Here is a 23062-nt window from a genome sequence, read left to right on the forward strand (position 1 = left end):
TACTATACTATACTTGATAATACTTCTTGGACTATTGGTACAGGTACTTTTATTAATTTCTGGAATATGATAAATGGTGTTCTACTACTTCTTTAGCAAATATTGCAGGATTATTTGATGGTGCTAGCATTCCGAATATACAATCTACTTTGAAATGGACAAATTCAATAGCGATCCTAATCATGCAAAACTTAACAAAAATTACATTAGAAATAGTGTTAAAAATAGTAAAAATACCAGTAAGTTGAACCTCTATAAGTACCACCTAGAAAAACCTCAACAATCCTTAAAGAAGTAACAAACTAGCTCTAGAAAGGATTTCAATTTTATTATGCTTTTCTATTTTATATAACTAGCTTCCTTGGTTGTCTAATAAATTTGAATTTTTATTTTGTAATTAGATTTGTTCCATCTACTAGAATTGTTTCCAAGCTATCATATAAATTATATTAAGTTACAATTTCTTAAGTATTGAACAACATGGGAATGATAACCAAATCCAATAAGGATTCAAACAACAATATTGCAATTAAAATTAAAGAGAAAATAAAAATATTATAAGATGTCTGCAACATCTTTATCTTGGGTCATCATCATCAAAACATTTTCACTTGTGGCTTCAAGTTTTCTTCATGACCAACAAGTTTTCTTGATTACCAAATGAACCTTGAATCAGACAAAAATACTTAACAAACTAATTTATTCATTTATTTCATTATTGTTTATAACACTACAAAATACGTTTATAGACTAGATGTTATAGATTTCGTCATCATATTTCATAAAATAATGGACCATAATTTTTCTAAAAGTTAAACATTAATTTTTTCTGGTGTAAATCATTCTTGAATCACTTCCAACTGCAAAGGTCGTCTAGTAGAACTGAGTCCCTTAACTGTAGTGGAAGTTGTTGATTGAAATGGATTAGGAGGCACAACAAACTGGTTTTCCTCTTGAGTTTGTAGCATGTGTATCACAGATTTTATGGATGGACGGTTCACTGGCTCCCACTGAATGCACCAAAGCCCAATAATTACTAGTTTCTTTGCAATCTTAACATCACCTTCATCCTCAACATGGATATGTACATCTCCATCAACCAGGTTATGGATCCAATCCGGGTATAGAACATGGAAATTTTGTGGAGAAGACAAGTCCACATTCTTTCTCCCACCAACCATTTCTAACAACAGCATTCCATAACTGTAAATATCAGACTTGTAAGACACGTTCCCAAAGTTTCTGGAGAAGACTTCAGGTGCAATGTATCCCAAAGTTCCTCTAGCAGCTGTCATGGACACCAAACTGCGATTCTTGGAACACAATTTGACTAAGCCAAAATCCGAGATTTTTGGAGTGAAGTTGTGATCAAGTAACACGTTGTGAGGATTTATGTCAAAGTGAATAATGGGACGATTGCAACCTTGATGAAGATACTCAATCCCTTTAGCTATACCAAGAGCAACGTGTTGAAGCTTCTCCCATCCAAGGAAATGGTCCTTGTCTTCTGGTGGAAATATGAAGCTTTGTAAGGAACCGTTTGGAAAGAAATTGTAGACAAGAGCACGATGGAGTCCATCTGCACAGAAGCCAAGCAAACGCACCACGTTGATGTGATGGATTTTGCCCATAATTCCAACTTCATTGATGAACTCATTCCCCTCTCCCTCTGTACTGTAGAGGATCTTCACGGCCACCGGAATCTCACTCGAAAGTTTTCCTCTGAACACATCCCCATGAGCTCCTTCCCCTAGCTTTTCCTTGAAGCCATTGGTGATTCTTTTCAGGTCAGCATAGGTGAATCTTGCTGGCTTTTCTGCCCTGTAGTCCTCTAAAAACTTGTCCACTCTTTCTTGGTCTTCTTGCTTTTTCCTAAAATAGAGGATGCTCTTGAAGACAGCAATGACCACCAGCCCCAAAAGGATCGAACCTAGAATAGCGGTTGGAGACTTCATTAAAAAAAGAAATATTTATGTACTTGTTTCAGTCTTTACACTTAAACATTACTTGTTTCAATTCATACGCTTATACTTTTTAATGCCATTCAATTGTTGACATCCTAAATTGTAGGAATAAGGAGTTGAACTATATTAAAAGCGAATGTGTAAGAGTCTCTGATGTTACCTGTAGAAGCAAAAATAAAAGATTTAGGAACGTGAATTCTCTTCGGTTTGCATTCAAAACAATCGATGTCTCCTGTGGTGTTGTTGGTCTTCCATGTACATCTCTTGCCTTTTCTTTTGCACTCAGCACAATTTGCTTTGGACCATCTCAAATTCAAGATACCCCGGTTGAAGGATACGATTGGCGCAGTGAGGTCGAACATCTTGGTACAGGATGTTAGATCAAATTGGAGGACACTTTGAAAAGAATCAGAAATGTAAATCGGACAGGAGACCATGTTTTGTGAATTTGGGCCATCCTCGTAGTGGTTTCTGAGGTGTGGATGCTCAGCTGAAGTGCAGTTGAAGAAGCTCAAGTTATATATTGTGGTCCATCATATGATTCAAATTGGTAAGTTCGAATAAAATTGATGGTTTGGTTAAACTTGTTGGAAAAGCAGTTCTCGGGGTCCGTTAAGCCAAAGTACTGAAGTCGGTAGTCTATGTAAGTGACTAGGAGTTTCATAGTAGGAAGCACAAGCATGGTCTCATATTTTTCAGTGCAAGAAAGACAAATACGGGGATAATCGCATGGGTCGTCCATCTCCTTGATGAGTTGGAAGGGAAATCTGATAGGGGGTTGCTTCGGCCCACAAGATAATTCCTCATCGCACTCGTTATGAGCGGTGCTGCCAGTTCTGATAAGAAGAAGCATGAATAGCGTCATCAATGCACAATCACGTTAGAGGAGCAACACTCTTGCCATTTTGTTTTCTTACGGGAAAACATCGAGCTCAGTGCCTCTTTTAGTTTATGCTAACACTTCTAATTTGTATTTGTTTTTTACTTTTGCAATCAGTTGCAGAAACAACATAGAAAAGATAAAAAAAGACTTATGATTTCTCATTAGTAAAAGTCTAATGAAGTCCCTTAATTTGGTCCGTGTCACAATTTGTCGATAACTATTAGCATACATTTAATTCTATGAATGTCAAGGTAGGTGCATATTAAGTGCCAAGAATTGCCTCCCCCAAACAACAATCATGCAGTGAGACTCATTCTCGTATACAATACCACCTTCTCAAATTCTTCGAAATTCACTGCCACAAAAGTCCTATATCTTCAATGCGTAATAATGCAGAAAAATCAAGCCAAAGACTAATGAGCAGTGCATGTGACAACAACAAAAGTTTCTTCCAAGAAACACATAAAGACTACTAACTACTCTCTCTTTACTTTCAATTTAAAAAAGAAAAACTAATGAACTTAAATATAAGCAAATTTCAACATCCTAAACCATACTTATCTTTAAACATAAGCGCATCTCCCAATAAATATAATTGGGATGATTTAATAAAAGTATCTATTGATTGAAAATGAAACTATTAAATAAACTTAACTACTTAGAAGTGACATTAATGAAAAGAAAAAAAAAACTTTGTGGTCATTCATAAAAAGTAGTTGTTAAAATTTGGAATTTTTAAAGAAAAAAAAAATAGTCAAGAAACTCGATATGTAGTCACAAACAGAAAATAACCTGCAATATATCTTCGTCTAATAAGCTCGCGTTTAAAAATATGATATGTAGTTGTTAGCATTACAAAGTGTAACTTAAAGACTTGTAAATACTTTTACTTTGTTTTACCAAGAATTTTCTCTCGAAAAATGTTTAATATCTTGAAGAGTATGTTTAAGCTACTTTTTGTCAAACTCCTCCTTATGTTAGAGATAAAAGATTAAAGATATTTAGATACGATATTTTTATACTACTTTTCAATGTGTATTATGAATGCTTAGACTTTGTATCAACTTTATTTGTTCAAATAAAAACTTATTAGACGAAGTGTAAAACCAAAACGCTTGTGTTTTTGGGTCAAACTAAGTATGCATAGTTGCATATATTCAATAAAATAAAAAGGATAACCAATTGTGTATGTGAATAATTAATATATATTAATAAACTACAAATAAAATAAAAAATTAAAAGATATGTAGTATCAAATATTTATTCTAATTATTACACTTTTTATTATTTACTGAGTGACTTTTTCATTTGTTATGTAGTTGAAATCAAAGAAAAAAATATTCAACATGAAATAACTAGTATTTTATTACATAATTTATAACACATAACTAATTTTTTATTAAACAATAAATATTGTAAATAAAATAGATATAACCCTAGTTGAAATTGAGAAATAAAAAATTCTAAAAATAAACAAAATTTAAATCTAATTAATCAACTAGCTTAAATAAAATGACTTGTCTAAATAAAATAAATAAAAACATATCTAATTTTTAAAAATAAATACAAATGATAAATTTTGTAATAAAAAAATTAATGGCTTTTTAAAAGGTTTAAAATTATAATTATATAAAATATACTTTTAAATATATAAATTTATTTATATAATAAAACTTGTTTATTTATTTATTTTATAATTGACAATTTGATGGATTTACTACAAGCAGTCATGAATTAGAACCACTTAGACTCTAGTAAAAACTTGTACGTTGTTGAAAAAAAAATTAGATCTCAAATTTGGTTTTTTTACTGTTCTAATTACTTTGACAACTCCTCTTTTCATTGTGTGAGATTACGACGTTGTGATAGAAGTTGATTACATGTTTAAATGTCTTTTTTACTCTTCAACAAATTTACGTACTTCATAGATGTAAGTAATTTCTATAAGGGACAAAACATATGATGAACTAGTGAATCAAAATTTTCAAATAATTTTTTTTTATATATTCTATTTTTTTAAATTATAATTTCTTGTTTTATTTTAATAAAAATATTTGTTTAACAACCGACTCTACGACAGTCGTGATGTGATATTTTTTTAAAAAATTGTAAAATTAAAAATTATTCTTATGATATGTTTTTAAACATTTATTTTGATAAAAAAAATTATTTTACATGATTATTTTGAACTAATAGAAAAATATTTAGTAGAATATTCACATTATAATGTCACAATTTTTAATACTAACGTACATATATAATAAAATATATCATACTTAAATTTTAAAAAAAAAACTAAAAAATATAATTAAAATTTTGATATTATTAATTGTTAAATAATTGATGTTTTAGATATTAAAGTCTTTTTATTCAATTTAAACGAGACAAATGTTTGGTAGAAAGAAAATTTTAATTTAAAAAAAATTAAAATTAAAAAAAATCTCATAATTGCTATATTTAAGTAACATTTTCAAGAACTAACCGTTTTGAATTTTTATGTTATCATTAAGAAAATCATTAATATCGAGGATACGAAATTTTTTTCTCAAAATAAAATAAAAATTTAAATAATAAAAGACATATGTTATTATCAATAATATATTTTATCAATTCAATTATTTATTTATAAAATTTATAATTTAAGAGATTCATAATTTTCAAGTATAAAAAAATTCGCATACCTAATCTCTATAAAATAATTCGAAAATTTAAAACATTGAACATGAAAGTTATAAACTTGCAAAATAGTTTTATTGTTTATATAGTAAAACTTAATAGTATTTTTTATTGATCATTTACATCCTTACATCATTTTGCAGGGTTTACATTCTCTATCAGCACCACCACCACAAATCTTTCTTGGCTAAATATAAGTTATATATAGTCAATTCTACTCCAAGCAAATTTAACCAGTCATATTTTAGGGTGTCCTTTATTTCAACAGTCTCATTAGGAAGGTGTGTGTAAAGTGCCCTCAATAGAGGAGACAAAGGTACAATTATATAATTTCAATGTTAATGTAGTTAGTTAGAGTAAGTGGTGACTTGTGTACGATTAAGTGGTGACCCCTGCTACCAACATTCTGCACAGTTAATTAATTTTAGAAATTGAGGTTTGTGTTGTTATTGTGTAGGATGGTGCAGTGCATGAGGTATGTGTAAAGTAACCCTAATGGAGGACAGAAAGGTCAAGTTCTCTAATATGATTATTAATATAGTTAGAGATAGTAATATTAAGTGGTGATATGTGTAGGAATAAGTGGTGACCTACTACCAAGTTTATGTACAATTAAATAATTCTATAAATTGTAAGTTTGTGTTGTTCTTGTGTGAGGTGGTTGAGGTGTGTGTAAAGTGACCTCAATGGAAGACACCAATGTACAATTATCTAATCTCAGTGTTAATTAGTCAGAGTAAGTGGTGACCTATGTACGAATAAGTGGTGATCCGATACCAACTTTCTGCAGAACAAAGTAATTTTATAAATTTTGAGCTTTGTATTGTTCTTGGGTGGGGCGGTGCAGTGCATGAGATGCGTGTAAAGTCACCCCAATGGAGAACACGATGGTCATTGTCACTGTTAATGTTGTGATGTAGTTAGTCACAACCACATTAAATGGTGACCTATGTAGGAATAAGTGGTGACCTATTACCAAGTTTTTGTACAATAAAAATAATTTTAGAAATTTTAAACTTTGTTTTGTTCTTGGGTAGTCTATGAGGTCAAGTTCTTTAATCTCACCGTCAATGTAGTTAATCACAATAAGTGGTGACCTATGTAGGAATAAATGGTGACCTACTACCATTTTGTACAAAATGATGCAATTTTGAGCTTTCTTTTGTTCTTGGGTGGGTGATGCATGAAGTGTGTGTAACGCGACTTCAGTGGAGTATACCAAGGCCAAGTTTTGTAATCTCAGTGTCAATGTATTTAGTGACAGACACACTAAGTGGTGACCTAGGTAGGAATAAATGGTGACCTACTACCAAGTTTTTGTATAATGAAGTAATTTTATAAAATTTGAGTTTTTTGTGTTGTTCTTTGGTGGGGTGGTGCATGAGGTGTTTGTACAATGACCTTAGTGGAGGACACTGAGGAAAAGTTCTCCAATCTCAGTATAAGCATAGTCAGTCACAATAAGTGGATGTAGGAATAGGTGGTGACTTGCTATCAACTTTTTGCACACTAAACAAATTTCTGACATTTTGAGCTTATTGTTGTTCTTCGGTGGGGCAGTGTATGAGGTATGTGTGAAGTGACACCAGTGGAGGACACCAAGGTGAATTTCTCTAATGTCATTGTTATCTGTGTACAATTATCGCAGTGGACTAGTTGAACTTGTAGTTGTGTACAATATTTATAATTTATGATTTAGGCTGGACAATTTTATTATACTGGGTCTGTGTTACCAATGTTACATTCTTCAAAATGTTTAAAGTAATTGATTTCATTTTCATGTGATAAATAAATTTCACGTGTGATAAACAAACTCAGTTCACCTTATTCATCTTCCTTCGTGGTCCTTATGCAAAAACTTAAACCAAGTCACTATTTCCTAAACAATTCTTCTAAATGACCAACGCATTAACATCAACCATACTCCAAGTCCAATTGTCCATTACTTCAACAAATAAAATTCTCCATACTAAATTTAATCACAATATGCATTTAAGCATACAAAAAATCATTTTGAATAAAATTATAACAAGGATGTCAATAAAGTCCAATTAAAAAATATGTTTGCGATAAATATTTTTTTTTTCAAAATAAATAATATTATTATAATTACAATTAATATTGTAATTACTATTAATATTATTATTAATAATATTAAAAATATTATTATTGGTATTATTATTTAAATTATTATTAATATTTATTGTTATTATTATTATTAGTTTTAAATAATGATATTAATAAAAATAATACTATTATTAATAATAAAAAAAAACAAAACCGGAATAAAATACAAAACCGGAGAAAAAATAAACCTGTGAAAGTCAAAATATAAAAAAAAATTGAAAAAAAAATCATAATATCACAATTAGAAATAATATATTGAGAACTTACACCAGTTTACAATTTCATTTTTCTGTATAAAATTTTAGTATTTATATAAAATCATCAATCGTTGTATATTGTATATTGGAGCAGATTATAAATATATCATTTTCCTATCACAGTAGATGCACATATTATTAAAATATTAATATTTTTGCAGTTGTATACGGTGGCGTTGGTTTTCAAAATATGGGGACCCCCTTTATTTACTGTGTGTATGTGAAATCTGCCTTTAAAGGCCAGCTTGGATTGTGTTGGCAGTAGAAGTTTAAACAGAAAAGAGTTTGGGCGTAACCATGTGGAAAAAGAGAGCTTTGATAATCTTGTTGTTTCTGCTCCACCTAATTCATGGAGAAGATGCTTGCCCCCCCTCTTCCTGTGGCAAAATCAACAACATATCTTATCCATTCCGATTGAAAGGAGACCCAAAAGGGTGCGGTCTCACCAGCTATGAGCTATCTTGTGAAAACAATATAGCTCTCTTCTCTTTCTACTCGGGAGCATTTCATGTGCAGGCCATTAACTACCATAATTTCACAATCCGACTGATGGATCCTGGACTTCAACAATCAAATTGCTCTTCTCTTTCTCGCTATTTCTTCTCTCCATCCAATTTCACTCATTCTTACCAGTCGGATCTCTCGCATAATCCTCCCAAGGATGGTTCTTCTTACCAACTAATTACTTCGTCTGACTGGTATTATCGTACCGAGCCGCTTGTTTATGAGCATATAGTGTTTTTGAATTGTAGCCATCCAGTGACTGGGAACCTTAAGTATGTGGATACCCGTGGATGCCTGAATTGGGAGTGGAAAGGCTACATATACGCTGTGGCTGGTGACCTAATTGCAGAGGACTTTGAAGTTGGTTGTGAAGTGAAGCTGGTTGCTCCCACATCTTGGAGGGGTTTGGACACAAATACATATTCCTATGACATGATGCACACAGCCCTACTCTATGGATTTGACCTTTCATGGATTCCTCTCGTCTGTGATGATCGTTGTGCAGATACTGACTGCTATTTCAGTTCTTCCAGCCAGACCCTTGAATGCTACAAAGAAGGTAGGTCAGTTCCGGCTCTGTTTAATGTTTCTTTTTACAAGTAAAACTAAACACAATTGTTCGGTTAAATTTGAGTTTGTTTAATTTTTTTTTTATATATTTACGAGCTAAACACTCTATCTCTATCTGTACATTTTTTTATTATATTATCTTATAAATTTTTATAAACACATGCATATTATTTTGTATTTTATGTGAGATTTTTATTATATCAAAATAAAATAATAAAATATATTATATATATTATATTGAATTTACATTGTAATAAAAAAATAATTATAAGAAATCAAATATTTTTAATATTTATAATTTAATTAAATGTAAAATGTAATAGTTTTTTTTAAATTAGTTTTTTTTCCACTGTATTTTATATTTATTTTTGTAAATTTGTATTGTAATTTAAACATATTATTAAAGATAACATAGAAAAAATTGTATATACAAAATAATAAAATATTATTATAAAGTATAGATAAATATTTCTATATATTTTTAAAAATAAAATCATACTAAATCAGTAGTTGGGTTTCAATCCACCTATTTCCTTAAAAAATTTCAAAACCATCTGAAACCGTTTAATTTAGTTTTTTTCTTTACATAGTAAGTAAATAATGTAAATATTATTGATTAATTTCTGTACATCTTTGATATTCATACTCTGTTCCTTTTTTGGGTGAATAGGGAGACCGTGGATTGGCGGCAGTATTTTCTTGGTAAGAATTCCATCTCTTTGGATTGCCTGCGTTTGAATTGTACTTAATATCAAAAACCAATTTTGATTCTACATAATTATCATATTACCTATTATACCTTTTATCATAATTTTCATGTTTAAATACAGTTTTAATCTCTTAACTTAAATTTGAATTTCTTTTATATTGGTTTTCTAAATTAAATAATGCATAATGCAACAAATAAGTAAAACACCAAATTGTTCCCCAGATTTTACATTACTTTTTATTTTGACACTTTACACAAAATGAGAAAAGAATATTTTACTTTTAATTGTGTCATACTATTTATTAACTCAAAGTTTTTTTTGTTTTTTTTTACAGAGATTAGTCTAGCTATCGTGCAAGGTGAGTTCCTCTATTTCTATATACATATTTTTAAGTAAAAAGGGAAAACATAGTTTAATTTATTTCTATCACACGGTTTTATTCCTCTTTATATATGTTATAAGTAATAAGTATGATGGAACAAGTTTCTTTATAAATATATTTATTTGAATAAAAATATAAAAACATTAAATAAATTATTTAAAAGTTAAAACTAATTTATATTTAAACTACTTTTTAGACATTCTTTAATATAACCATTTTAATTTTTAATTTCCAAATTATAAACAATTTGGTTTAATTTTTAAATTTTTATTTTTCTTTAATAAAAATACTTATAGAAAACTGTCCAAATATAACTAATATTATTTATAAAACTACTTTTGCCAAAACAGTTCTATAATAATTTCACATTACTATTAATTTTTTATTATGATCTATCACTTTGATTCATAACACTTCCAAATAAGATACTTTTAATGATAACAATTTGTGTACAGGTGCTAGGAGAGTAATTTTTTTCATTTTTATTGACTTATTTATATGTTAACTTAACAACTTCCTTTATTAATACTAAGAAAACTAATATCCACATTTTTATTTTATTGAAATAATATAATTTCGTAAACAAGATATTAAAAAAATATTAAAATATTAACATTATAAAATTTAAATTTATATAATTTCATAAAAACAATATTAAAATAATATATATTAGAGGATAACCTTAGTGTATTGTTTTTAAATAAAACTCATGTTAGAGAATATAACATAAAAAAAAAACATTGGGAGACTAGACCAAATTCATGTAAAGAAAAATAAAAAATAAAGAACTCTTAAAATTAACCTAAGCACTTATATTGAGAGTTTAAACCAAAAATAAAAAAGTAAATAAGACAAGACAATCAAAAGAACATTCTCTAATGTGTAGCTCCCATAAAGATAGTAAAGACGAATGATTGAATCCCAAAAATCTAATCAAATTGACTATCCTTTGCATTCAGCGATGGTAATAAAATTCTATGATATTGGTGCACATCCTTACCATTACTTTTTGTTGGGTTGACCTGTTTTGGATGTCTTCTTATTGGCTTTCACTCTAGCTTAGAAGGACATTTCGATCTCTTGAAAGTTTGAACTGGTTTATTCAATTTCTTCACTTTATGATTCCATCCATCTTTTTAGCCCAAAACTTAGAAACCAAATTGGCTTCTTCTAAGAAAATGTCAGTCGAGGTAAATTCAACTATATTCACTACTAAGATGGTCGAACGTGACTCTTGAGTCTCTTGTTAATCACCTGAAAGAGATTCAAAACAATTTTTTAAGGCCAAATCTTGAGAAATAGATTTAGATGTAACTCGTTTTCCAACAACAAATTTAGAACTTTGTTGCATTAGTTGCAGATTTGAGATTTGAGATGAGAGAATCCTTAAAAAGACCTAAACTTTCATAAGGCAAGGAGTCTTCTTTTTGTAGCAAATCATTTGGTTCATGGACATTCTCCAAAGAGGGCATATCAACAAAAATATCATTATGATATTGTGAACCAACCCTTATATCAATAACTGCAACAACATAAACATTATCATCAACAAATAATTCTTCTGCAAATTTCTTAAACTTTTGACCAATAAGAGATACAATCTCCACTTGTCCAACAACAACTTCAACTAAGGGTATCAAAATCAATAGCAACTCCCTCAACTTCCACCACCCCTGCCTTACGAACAAGTACATCATATATTTATATCTCTATCGCAGAATTCTATTTCTCTATGACACCAACCACTTCCTTGTGAGTGACATCATTAGTTTCTTTGGTTTGGATAGTCACAAATTTATACTCTAAAACAAGTTTGGATAAAATAGTTGACAGTTTGATTGTGTTATTGAGGTTATCAGAATGTCGTCTACATTTAGAAATATCAAACCCTATCCTTTTACATGAAGAGAAAAATGTAGGTAACTTCTCAAATTGAATATTTGCAATAAAAACAAAATCAGGTCTTTCCACCAAAATTTGATTAGGCAAAGCATATAGCATATCATTATCAACCAACACTCTAACAAAAATACCTCTAAATTTATTCATGGTGCAATCATAAAGGGAAAGAGGAGTACTAATCCCTTTTTCTATAGAGAAAATTATTTTTGGTTGACAATATTCCATACGAAGACTGTGGATCCTAACTCATCATTGAACTTTTGTGAGCTTCATGCAAATTGACACAAAGTATGGTTCAAGCAAAGACTATCAAGATATCCAGATTGAGAACCAAAAACCTCACTCCTAGGACTCATCTAATGTCTTCAAGGGAAGAAAAAACAAATTCATAAAATCTTTAAGACCCGTTTGTGTTTAACAAATTCATGAGTAAGAGATTTTTCAGCTTTGGATAATACTATTCTTCCATGAATGTGACTTTTACAATCTTTAAGACCTACGAGATACACATCTTCATCAATTTGAATAGATATCAAATCTCCGTTGATGCAGGAAAAAGACAACTATGAAAGAAGGATATCACCAACATTATTCAAGGATTGTGCAAAAGTCTTCTTTTATGCTTGAGTCGTATAAGATGACTTGTCTTGTGAATAGCAACCTTGATCCTTGAGACACCCCAAAAAATGTGAAAACTAGAAGAATTTGTCACAATCCCACAACACTAGAGGGAAAAGCAATCCTAGCCGCTTAGAAGAAGAGCATCACCATAGAAAGGACAAAACCCTAACCTAACCGCCAACCATCGAACACTCATCTTCAAGGATATAGTTTCATCAACAATAATTTTTTTTTTTTATCTTTAATGTCATCTTTTTAATTGATAATTTTATTCTTTGATAATTTTTATTTTTTAGTAAAAGAGGGATTTTTTTAATGGTCTAACTTTCCCACTTAAAAAAACATAATATACATTTTCTTTTAACTTTTAAATCATTATTTTTAAAATATATTTCTTTAAAATTGTTTTATCAACATTGATAAAGATAATTCTTATATGGTGTACACAAATTCTCACCGTTTTATCCTTTGAATAACCGTTTTTTAAAACTAAAATAACTACTTATATAAAACATTACCTACAAAATAAGAAAAATTGTCTACAAAATTATAAATATTATTCATATATTTTTTTAATTGGAAAATTTAACCTTTTAATAAATAAAAAATATTTTATTTATTTATTTAATAAAATAAATAAATATTTATTTATTTATTTATTTTAAAATAACTAAATAACTTCTCTATTAAAAAATAATAATGGTTATATAATTTTTTAATCCTGTTTTTATCTTTTGAGTAGCCATTTTTTAAAGCTAAAATAACTACGTATATAAATAAAGTACCTATAAAATCAGGAAAACATTATAACAGTTATTTATATTTATTTTTAATTGGAAAAATTTACTTTTTAATAAATAAAAAATAATTTATTTCTTTATTTAATAAAATAAAAAGTTGAATAACTTTTCTTTATTTAAAAGAAAACTAAATAACTTCTTTTTTTAAAAAATAACAGCTATATAATTTTATAATACTATTTTTTAAAAATTACATATGTTAATTTATATTATTTTTTAATTAATTATTTATAAAAATAAAAATAAAGTATAAAGTATAAAGTATAAAAATAATAAAACTATAAAATTATATATTTTAATATAAGAAAAATGTGAATACACATGTGAGAAATATGTGTTTTCGTTAGTTTGAATAAAGAAAATATCAATATATGACAGCGGGAATTTATGTGTTTCTACTACTTTTTAAGTAAAAGAGTTATTTACTTATTTTTTAGTAGAAATATATTATTTATTTAATTAAATAAATAAATAAATTATTTTTAATTTATTAAAAGATAAAATTATCTAATTAAAAATGACGTTAAAGATAATTATCAAAATATCTATTCTTCTTATGAAATATGCATTTTTTTTATATAATCATGATATATATATATATATATATATATATATATATTAGTAAAAATAAATTATTCAATTACTTGTTTTATTAAATAAAATATATATTTTATTTATTAGATACTATTTTTTTTAATTAAAACACAACATAAAAAATGCATTGGCACTATATAATACTATAAATGATAATAATAATAATAATAGTAAGTGTAAATAAATTTAAAAGTTTAAAGACTTTATTGTTATTATATTAATAAAAAAAAGTTGACAAGTGATTTTTTATTTTAAGGAAGTGTGATATTTTTGCTTTCTTTATTACAACATGATGACATTTGAGATATTAATTCACAGGATTGTTTCTAACAATAACTGGACCAAACCCAAATCTTGAAGGTTATACTATATATGGATCAGCATTAGTTACGTTCGGACACTATGTTATACCATACTTCATACTCATTAGATATGTTGCTGGCACGATATTGTTTATTACTCTTTTGTTATACAAGTGGAGAAGAAGACATTCGTCAGAATACGAAAATATTGAAAGTTTTTTAGAGAAAAATAGTTTGATGCCTATTCGATACACATACAAGGAAATTAAGAAGATGACCAGAGGTTTCAATGAAAAATTGGGTGAAGGAGGTTATGGCACTGTATTTAAAGGAAAGTTGCGTAGTGGACCTTCTGTTGCTATAAAAGTGTTACGAAAATCAAAAGGTAATGGACAAGACTTTATCAATGAAGTTGCAACAATTGGAACAATACATCATCAAAATGTAGTGCAATTAATTGGATATTGTGTTGAGGGTTCAAAACGTGCACTTGTTTATGAGTTCATGCCTAATGGATCTCTTGACAAATTTATATTTTTCAGAGAAGAAAATTTGCATTTAACCTATGACACAATATATAATATAGCAATTGGAGTAGCACGTGGAATTTCATATCTACACTATGGTTGTGAGATGCAAATTTTGCATTTTGACATCAAACCCCACAACATCCTGCTTGATGAAAAATTCACCCCAAAAGTCTCTGACTTTGGATTGGCAAAACTATATCCAATAGACAAGAGTGTTGTGATTATGACAGCAGCAAGAGGGACAATTGGATACATGGCTCCAGAATTGTTTTATACAAATATTGGAAGAATATCAGATAAGTCAGATGTGTATAGTTTTGGAATGCTTTTGATGGAGATAGCAAGCAAGAGAAAAAACTTAAATCCCCATGCAGAGCGTTCAAGCCAACTTTACTTTCCCTTTTGGATTTATGATCAACTTGACAAAGAGAAAGATATAGAAATGGAAGATGTCATAGAGAAAGAGAAGAAAATTGCAAAAAAAATGATGATAGTTTCACTCTGGTGCATACAATTAAAACCAAATGATCGTCCTTCCATTAATAAGGTAATCGAAATGCTTGAAGGAGACATTGAGAACCTTAAGATACCTCCAAAGCCTTCTCTGTATCCACATGAAACATTGGAAAAAATTTGCTCTGGCCAAACAACATTGTCTGAGTTTATTAGTTCTTCAAGCAATTCCATGAAAATTGCCACTAATGCTCCCCTAGATGAAAGTATTTGATAATGTATATTAGTTGTTTATTTGCATCCAACTTATTGACTCGAACATTGTTCATGTATAATATTTACATTCTCTGAGTTATTTCCTATATAATGTTGTATACTTAAAAGTTTAAAATAATGGTTTACCAAATTTAAACATTTGTTAAAAAGTTTCAGTTATGTTCATTATACTAAAGTAGATGTAGCATCCTAAGTTTCTTTTAACTGTTATTTAAAACATGATCAAATATAATAACAAGTGAATTTAGTTAAAATAATAAATTAAATAGGTATATTTTCTAGTAAGTGCATGTACTAAATTCTACAATAATTGAGATTGTGTGGTAAGCTAGATAATAGTAAAGGATTGTATGTGAAAGTAATCAAAGAATTCATCAAATCAATTATAATTTGTTACTTTAATTTGTTTTGTTTTAATTTGTTTCTAAACACGTATTTTAAGAAAAGTTTTGATGAGTATGAAATAAAATAGTCTTTCTAATATCCCAAATGACCTTAAGCCCTTAACTTATATTTTGGCGAGTTTTTTTAACTAAAATTTCTCCGATAAATAATACCATGTGTATAGTGTTACCAACTTTCATCATATGACAAAAATTCATTGTCTAATCTCGTAATGGTGGAACACTATTAGTAACTTTATAATTAAGTTGTGTCACGCATCATTGACTTTTTTTTAAGCAATAATCTTAATACTTTTATACATTAAAAAAAAATATGTTTAATGTTTTTCTTTGTTTTATTAGCATTTTAAACCCGTTAAACTTATTATTCACAATCCTAAAAGTTGTCGACAAAACATTAGTGATAAACAATTTACTACAATCATTATTAACACAAAATTACTTGTGCAGTTATAAAATCTCTTAATATCAAACATTATACATGCAATTTCATTAACGTTATAATATATTATTTATCATTTTCTAAGTCCTGAGGCTGCATTTGGTAATATCAAGATAACAAACGAATATGAATCTTCTTTCCACCTTTCATTTCACAAAAATCCTAAAAGATAAGTTAACCTAATGTTTCTTCTAATGCCATAATCTAACAAATTAACATAAGCAAATTGGATTCAGAGTTTTGTTAACACGTTGAAGAACTTCAATATAAGACGAATTGGGTTGGTAGAAATAATTGAAATAATTCTCGAATGACATACATGCTTCTAATATGACAAAATGATTTATATTTAAAAAATGAAGTGTTCTCGAATGAGTTTGGGGACCTAGAGAACGATTGCTCCTATTCTTATTCTTGGTCGACCTAGTACTCTTGAGACTCCTCAATACGTTCGCGCTTCCTGATGTGCTCCCTTCCTCTCGGTCGTCCTGCTCCACAGGCGGGGATGGTACCTGTAGAAGGCACTCCAACGCTCAAGTCAGTTAGGGTGTCAGTATTCGGTTGTCAGAGTATTGTAGATAATGACGTACCTTTTGTTGGGTATGAAGCCAAGACCAATTGGGTTGGGCCAAGTAGACACAATGTTTTAGTGAGTGGGCTTAATCATTGTGTCCCTTTATTATCTCTATTTAAAGAGATCATTGTACTTGTAATTGGGGTGCAACAGGATATAATGAAAACCTAATAGTTGCCCGTGTGGATGTGATGGAGATCAAGCTCAAGAGGACATGGAGGCCAATCAACAAGATCAAGAAGAGGTGGAGGCACAAATGGAGGACGCCCATGGAGGTCAAAGTCCACCTCAAAGGATTACAAGAAGCATGTTCAAAGCTTTGGGAGCTAGAGGACATTTATTTTCTCTTTTTGTAATTTCTTTAGTTGAAGGTGCTTAGAGGGAAACATTAGAAACCTCTTTTGTTTTAGCATCTTTTAGGCTTTAGTTAGGAGCTTTAGGAGGGGGGTGTATTAGTAGATAGGTGTAGGTGTAGTTTTTGGGAGGTGTCATAGTAGAAAAAGGTCACACCTCCCATGTGACTTGTTTTTGGTGGGAATTTCAAATGAGTTTATTTGAAATTTCCCACCTATTTTTTCAGCACCTTAGGCTATAAATAGAGGTGCTTCCTTTGTAAAATTCAGATTTGAATTTATCTAAAGAAACTATACTCAAAATTGGAGTGAGCATTGGAGAGCTTTTGAGCCTTCTTCTCTAGTCTTATCTTGAAGGATCATGGTTTCCTCAAGTGGCGGCTTGCACACTCATCTAGGAGCATCCATACTTCTAGTGGCGTGATCATCCAACCATTCTTCCATCTTCATGAGCATTTCTTCTCTCCTTCCTTTCTTCTTTGTTAATTCTTTGTTCTAGCTTGTTTTCTTGATGTTTGGTTCGGCTATTCTAGTTTTCCAGCACCTATGTTCTGTTCTTTGCCTTTTAATTTCATTTTGTTCGGTTGAAATGTGTTCTTATGCAATTCTGTTCGGTACTTCTTAGTTTTACCTCCTTTTCTTGGTTCAATTTGACAATATGTGGAACATCCAAATGAGTTTGGGATTTGGTACTAGTTTTTGGTGAGTTCTTGTCTTAGAACAATGATCCAACTCTAAGAAAAGTGCCTCTATAATGTCCAACTCAAGGTGATTCCTAAGAATGTCAAGAATCATTCTCCATATGGCTAGTGGAATCACATCAGGATGTAGGTTGCAGTTGGCGACCGAACCACGTTAAATCATGTGTTGTTTATTTTCTGCAGTTGATTTGTGATTATGTGTGTTGTTTCCGCGTGCTTTTTTCCCATCAAGTGGTATCAAGAGCCTTGTTCGTTTACACACTAGAGATCCGATCAACAAAAAGTAATCGACGAGATGTGAAAATTGCAGCTGCAGTAGCGTCCCAAAGTTAGGGTTTCGCAGAGGTGGCAACAGTGTCCCAAAGTTAGGGTTTTGCAGGGGCTGCAGCAGTGTCCTAAGGCTTAGGGTTTCCCAGATCTGCTTCACAACAGCGGTGACCAACGACAGTGGTGGTGCGGAGCGCCAGTGCAGTGGAGACTGCGACCAGGTTTGTTGGTGAGTGATTTTGGGTGGTGCAATTTTTCTGATCTTGATTTTAAAAAAAAAAAGATTGCCAAGATCTGAAATTAGTTGTACCGAGTATCTCGACTAGTCATTTGAGATGGCAGAAGACAGGAAGTTCCGAATTAAAAATTCGATGGTACAAATTTCAGTTGGTAGAAAATGCAAATTGAGGATTTGCAAGTTCAGTTACTGAGCACATCAATATGATCTTAGCCAGACTTATGTCAGTGGGCATTAAGTTCGATGATGAAGTTCAAGCTTTACTATTGCTATTGTCTTTGCCTGACAATTGGTCCGGAACGGGTACAACAGTTACCAGTTTAGCGGGATTCGATGGATTCACTTTTGAGAAGATTCGTGATCTCATTCTTGGCGAGGATGTTCGAAGAAGGAGTTCTGGGGAATTATCTAGTGAATCGCTATATGTCATAAGAGGTAAGAGAAATATCAGAGATAGTGGGAGTAAGAACAAAAGAAGGAGTCAGTCAAATACTCGGGATTGCTCAAGTGTAACATGTTGGAACTGCAAGGAGGTGGGGAATTTCAGGAATCAATGCCCTAATGATAAATAAGTCAACATTGCAGAAGACTTCGCGGACGAGGACTTTTTAGTCTGTTGCGTGGATAGCAGTGTGGATTCCTGGGTCATGGATTCTGAAGCATTGCAGAATCTAGTTATTGGAGACTTTGGAAAGGTAAGACTAGTGGACAACAGAACTCTTGATGTTACGGGCATGAGTGACATAGTGTTGAAGACACCAGTTGGTTTTTGGACTTTGAAGGATGTCAGAGTTGTTCCAAGCTTGAGGAAAAGTTTGATTTCTATTAAGTAGTTGGACGAACAGGGACATGAAGTGAAGTTCGGAAATCAGCAGTGGAAGGTCGTCAAGGGAAATCTTGTCATGGTCTGCGAAAGAAAGAGAGGTTCGTTGTATATAGTCAGATTACCGTGTCTGAGGGAGTGACCATCCCAGTTCAGAAGATAAACAAAGTCCGGTTCACAAAATATCGTGGGAAGAAGAGGGTTGTCTTTACAAGAGAGAAACCCAGAGCCACAGATTCAGGATGAACGAGCATGGAAAGGTTCAGGTAGACCAATAAGAGGTACTTGTGGCAGTGGGAGCACGGTTCCTGCTTCAGCTAAGGTTCCTAGACGACAGTGGGTTAGGAGAACCAATATTCTAGCGGTTGAAACTTCTCCAGAAAATTTCATGTTGAATATGGAGAGTGTTAGTTCTCAGGTTGTTCCAGGATCTGGCAGTTCCTGTAAGTGGGAGTCAGTAGGAACGGGAATATGGAGAGTGTTTGTTCTCGGGTTGTTCCAGGATTCGGCAGTTCCTGTAAGTAGGAGTCGGTAGGAACAAAGAACGGGTATATGGAGAGTGTTTGTTCTCAGGTTGTTTCAGGATCCAGCAGTTCCTGTAAGTGGGAGTCGGTAGGAACAAAGAACGAGTCAGTGAATGACGTGTTAAAACTCAGGGGAGTTTTAACGAAGTCTTCAAAATGATTAAGAAGGCTGGTGGCAACTAGTGGTGGAACATTGAGTTTCGTCGACAGATTACAGAAGTACATGTACACAGTTGAAGCGCAGGTGAACATTGTTCCGTGACTTCAAGTGGGAGATTGTTGGGTATGAAGTTAAGACCAATTGGGTTGGGCTGACAAGACACCATGTACACAGTTGAAGCGCAGGTGAACATTGTTCCGTGACTTCAAGTGGGAGATTGTTGGGTATGAAGCCAGGACCAATTGGGTTGGGCTGAGTAGACACCATGTTTTAGTGAGTGGGCTTAATCATTGTGTCCCTTTATTATCTCTATTTAAAGAGATCATTGTACTTGTAATTGGGGTGCAACAGGATATAATGAAAACCTAATTGTTGCCCGTGTGGATGTAGGTTGCAGTTGGCGACCGAACCACGTTAAATCATGTGTTGTTTATTTTCTGCAGTTGATTTGTGATTATGTGTGTTGTTTCCGCATGCGTTTTTCCCATCACCTTTCTCTTGAAATGCGTGCTATTTATATTACCTTAATGGACCTTCACTGCTGGGTCGGGTTAAGGGAGTTGGTTTGCGTAATTCAAATGCAAAAGGTGTTTATAGGGAGTGGTCATCCACCGAACCCCCCTTCTTTTTCATGTACAGTTGTCTTTTTTCGGACCTTCATGTGTCCCTTCCTTTTGATGTGTTCACAGCCGGTAATGGAAGAGGCCCAAGCACAAGCCCACATGCAAGCCCACCAAAGGGTAGATTTGGGCCAACCCTAGAGTTATGGCCGAGAAGATCCAAGAAGACGTTCTTTTACATGTTCAAATGCCATAAACTCTAGTGTAGAGTAGACTTTAATTTCTTGTCAAAATTAGATTAGGAATTTTATTTGTAATTTTTCCTTAGATGAAATTTGGCACCTAAAAACCAACCATGGTTAAATTAGGATTTCTAAAACACCTAATTTTAACCAAGGCCGGTTATGTTTAACCAAGACACATTTTCCACATTTTCCATATTTAACATGTGCTAAACGTTTTCCATCACATGTTAAATATGCTTCATGTGCTCCATGTGCTAAGTGTAAAATATGCGCCAATTTCAATTTCTTTTGCATTTGAATTTCCCTCCAATTCTCTTGTTCAAATCCAGCCCTTACTTACTATATAATGAAGAGCTTGGGTCATGTAAATTCAAGATTAATATACTTAGTGAATTGCTGCCAAATTGTGCCAATTTCACTTCTTGCCCAAAACATCCTAGGTTAGGTTTTTAATCTTCACAAATTTCCCCTTTCCAAGTAGAGTTGGCCTCACCACTCTCAATCCCTACCTCTGATGCACCTTCAAGGTCACCACCACTCTTAGGAGGACCTTGCTTCATCTTCAATCCATGATGCTTTCGCCATTCACCAACAAAATCCGAAAACTATGAAGGCACATCTCCATCAACCGGTGTCTTTCGGGCACTTAATGTGGCTCCGACTCAGTTGCACCCTAATACGTGGGCGTCCATGCAGGCTTTTCGCATGTTGTGCCGGACGTTTGGGGTACGTCCTTTTCCTTCATGTTTTTTGCATTTCTATGCCTCCCATCCTGCCGAATTGGTCAGTTAGCATTCTTTGGTCAATCAGGTTGGCAGCGTGTTGTTCAAAGCCTTCACGACCTCTTATAAGAACTTTAAAGAAAAGTTCTTCAAGGTGTACGTGAAGCCGGCGGGCACGCGTTACTTTTTTGATGAAGTCGGACAAACAAGGTTTTCGTTGTCCTGGACGAGGAAACCCACAAAGATCAAGGATTGGCCGAGGCCGGTCAACCCAAGTGAGTATGAGTGGGAAGTTTTTGCGTTGTTCCACAATCTCGCCAAGAAGCTCCCCGCTCGACCGCTTATGTCTTTTACACGGTGACCGATCGCGCGGTGGCCTTCGAGGATATGTGGTCTTAACGCTTCGGTCGTTTATTGCTTTTTTTTTTGCTAACATTTTTTCTTTTTCTTATTTCAGAAATTGCCAAGAGGGAAATTTCGCAGGCAATCGGCATATTGAGCTCCTTTAGGAACAAGCTGAACGAGAAGAGGGGGGCAGCCGGTGCCAGGGCCCCTACAACTAATACTGCCCGTGCGGGCCTCTCGAAGAGCTCGAAGAAACGAGCTAGAGAGGGAGGGAATATTGCCCGCACCGTTAGGGCTCTGGGGCAGATGTCGATCCCTCCTCCGAGCCGAACGGTGACTCATGTTGAGTTGCCGCCAACCGATGACTTCAACCGCCCTATCCCGATCGTTGTTGTCGTGCCCGTTGCAGTCGTCGAAAAGTCGTCTCTGGCCTTGCTAGGGGGTGACATGTGCTTCACCCGAGCGATGAATTTTAACTTGCCCCCCGACCTCAAGGAGCTAATCGGGTCGGTCCCGGATGATGATGTTCTCAACGGTGGTGTCGAGATAATCTATCGCGGGTTGATCTTGACCCGCCGAGGCGCCGAGGCTCGAAGGCAACGTATTGAAGATTTGTCGCGCCTCGAGCATGATCTTCAGGAGGCATCCAATAATCTTCAACAAGTTGTTGATGCGAACACAACCTATGAGAAAAAGTTGCAGAGTTGGAGCTCGGTGCGGCTCGGCTGGTCGAGGTGGAGAAGGCTGACGCCGACAAAGCGGCGGAGATCGCACTGCTCTGAAAGGCGTTACAGACGGTCGAGCATAAGGGGCGTTTCTGGAGGAGGAGGCCGCTTCAGAGCGTCGGGGGAAGGAGGCGGCCGAGGCTGAAGATTTGAAGACCATGAAGGACACCATGGTCTTAATAAATTAGAGTTTTGACCTGACCGTTCGTCGGGCCGAGGTGCTGTACGGGGGGCCTCCACCTTCTGGTCAATTTGACCAAGATATGGAGGTCATCGATGGCCTTTTGGTACTTGCGAACGACGTCCAGAATGCTCAGAGCGCCGACGAGCCCGTCCCGATCGAGGATATTGAAGACTAGGGCTTAGGCTTTAGGTTTTTAAGCTTGTTCGTTTTGTTCCCTTGGGATTGCGGTGTGGCCTCCACCTTT

The 23062-nt window shown here is 32.8% G+C and overlaps 1 protein-coding gene and 1 pseudogene across 2 annotated transcripts in view; one reads left to right on the forward strand and one right to left on the reverse strand.

Moving 5' to 3' along the window:
- Positions 1–686: 686 nt before the first annotated feature.
- On the reverse strand, positions 687–2888 carry LOC137813496 (rust resistance kinase Lr10-like; annotated as a pseudogene).
- Positions 2889–8160: 5272 nt separating this feature from the next.
- The window catches only part of LOC137813497 (rust resistance kinase Lr10-like), a 58188-nt gene continuing 43286 nt past the window's right edge, over positions 8161–23062 (forward strand). Inside the window, exons 1-4 of one of the 2 annotated variants that reach the window (XM_068615787.1) lie at positions 8161–8974; positions 9652–9683; positions 10026–10049; positions 14309–15630. In XM_068615787.1, the coding sequence (XP_068471888.1) occupies positions 8205–8974; positions 9652–9683; positions 10026–10049; positions 14309–15549 (2067 nt within the window). In that variant the 5' untranslated portion in view covers positions 8161–8204 and the 3' untranslated portion in view covers positions 15550–15630. Of the gene's footprint in view, positions 8975–9651; positions 9684–10025; positions 10050–14308; positions 15631–23062 lie in introns of those variants that run through there. The other variant, XM_068615789.1, reaches the window with a different exon arrangement.

This window comes from Phaseolus vulgaris, chromosome 1 (assembly GCF_000499845.2).
Source record: "Phaseolus vulgaris cultivar G19833 chromosome 1, P. vulgaris v2.0, whole genome shotgun sequence".
Lineage (NCBI taxonomy): Eukaryota > Viridiplantae > Streptophyta > Magnoliopsida > Fabales > Fabaceae > Phaseolus > Phaseolus vulgaris.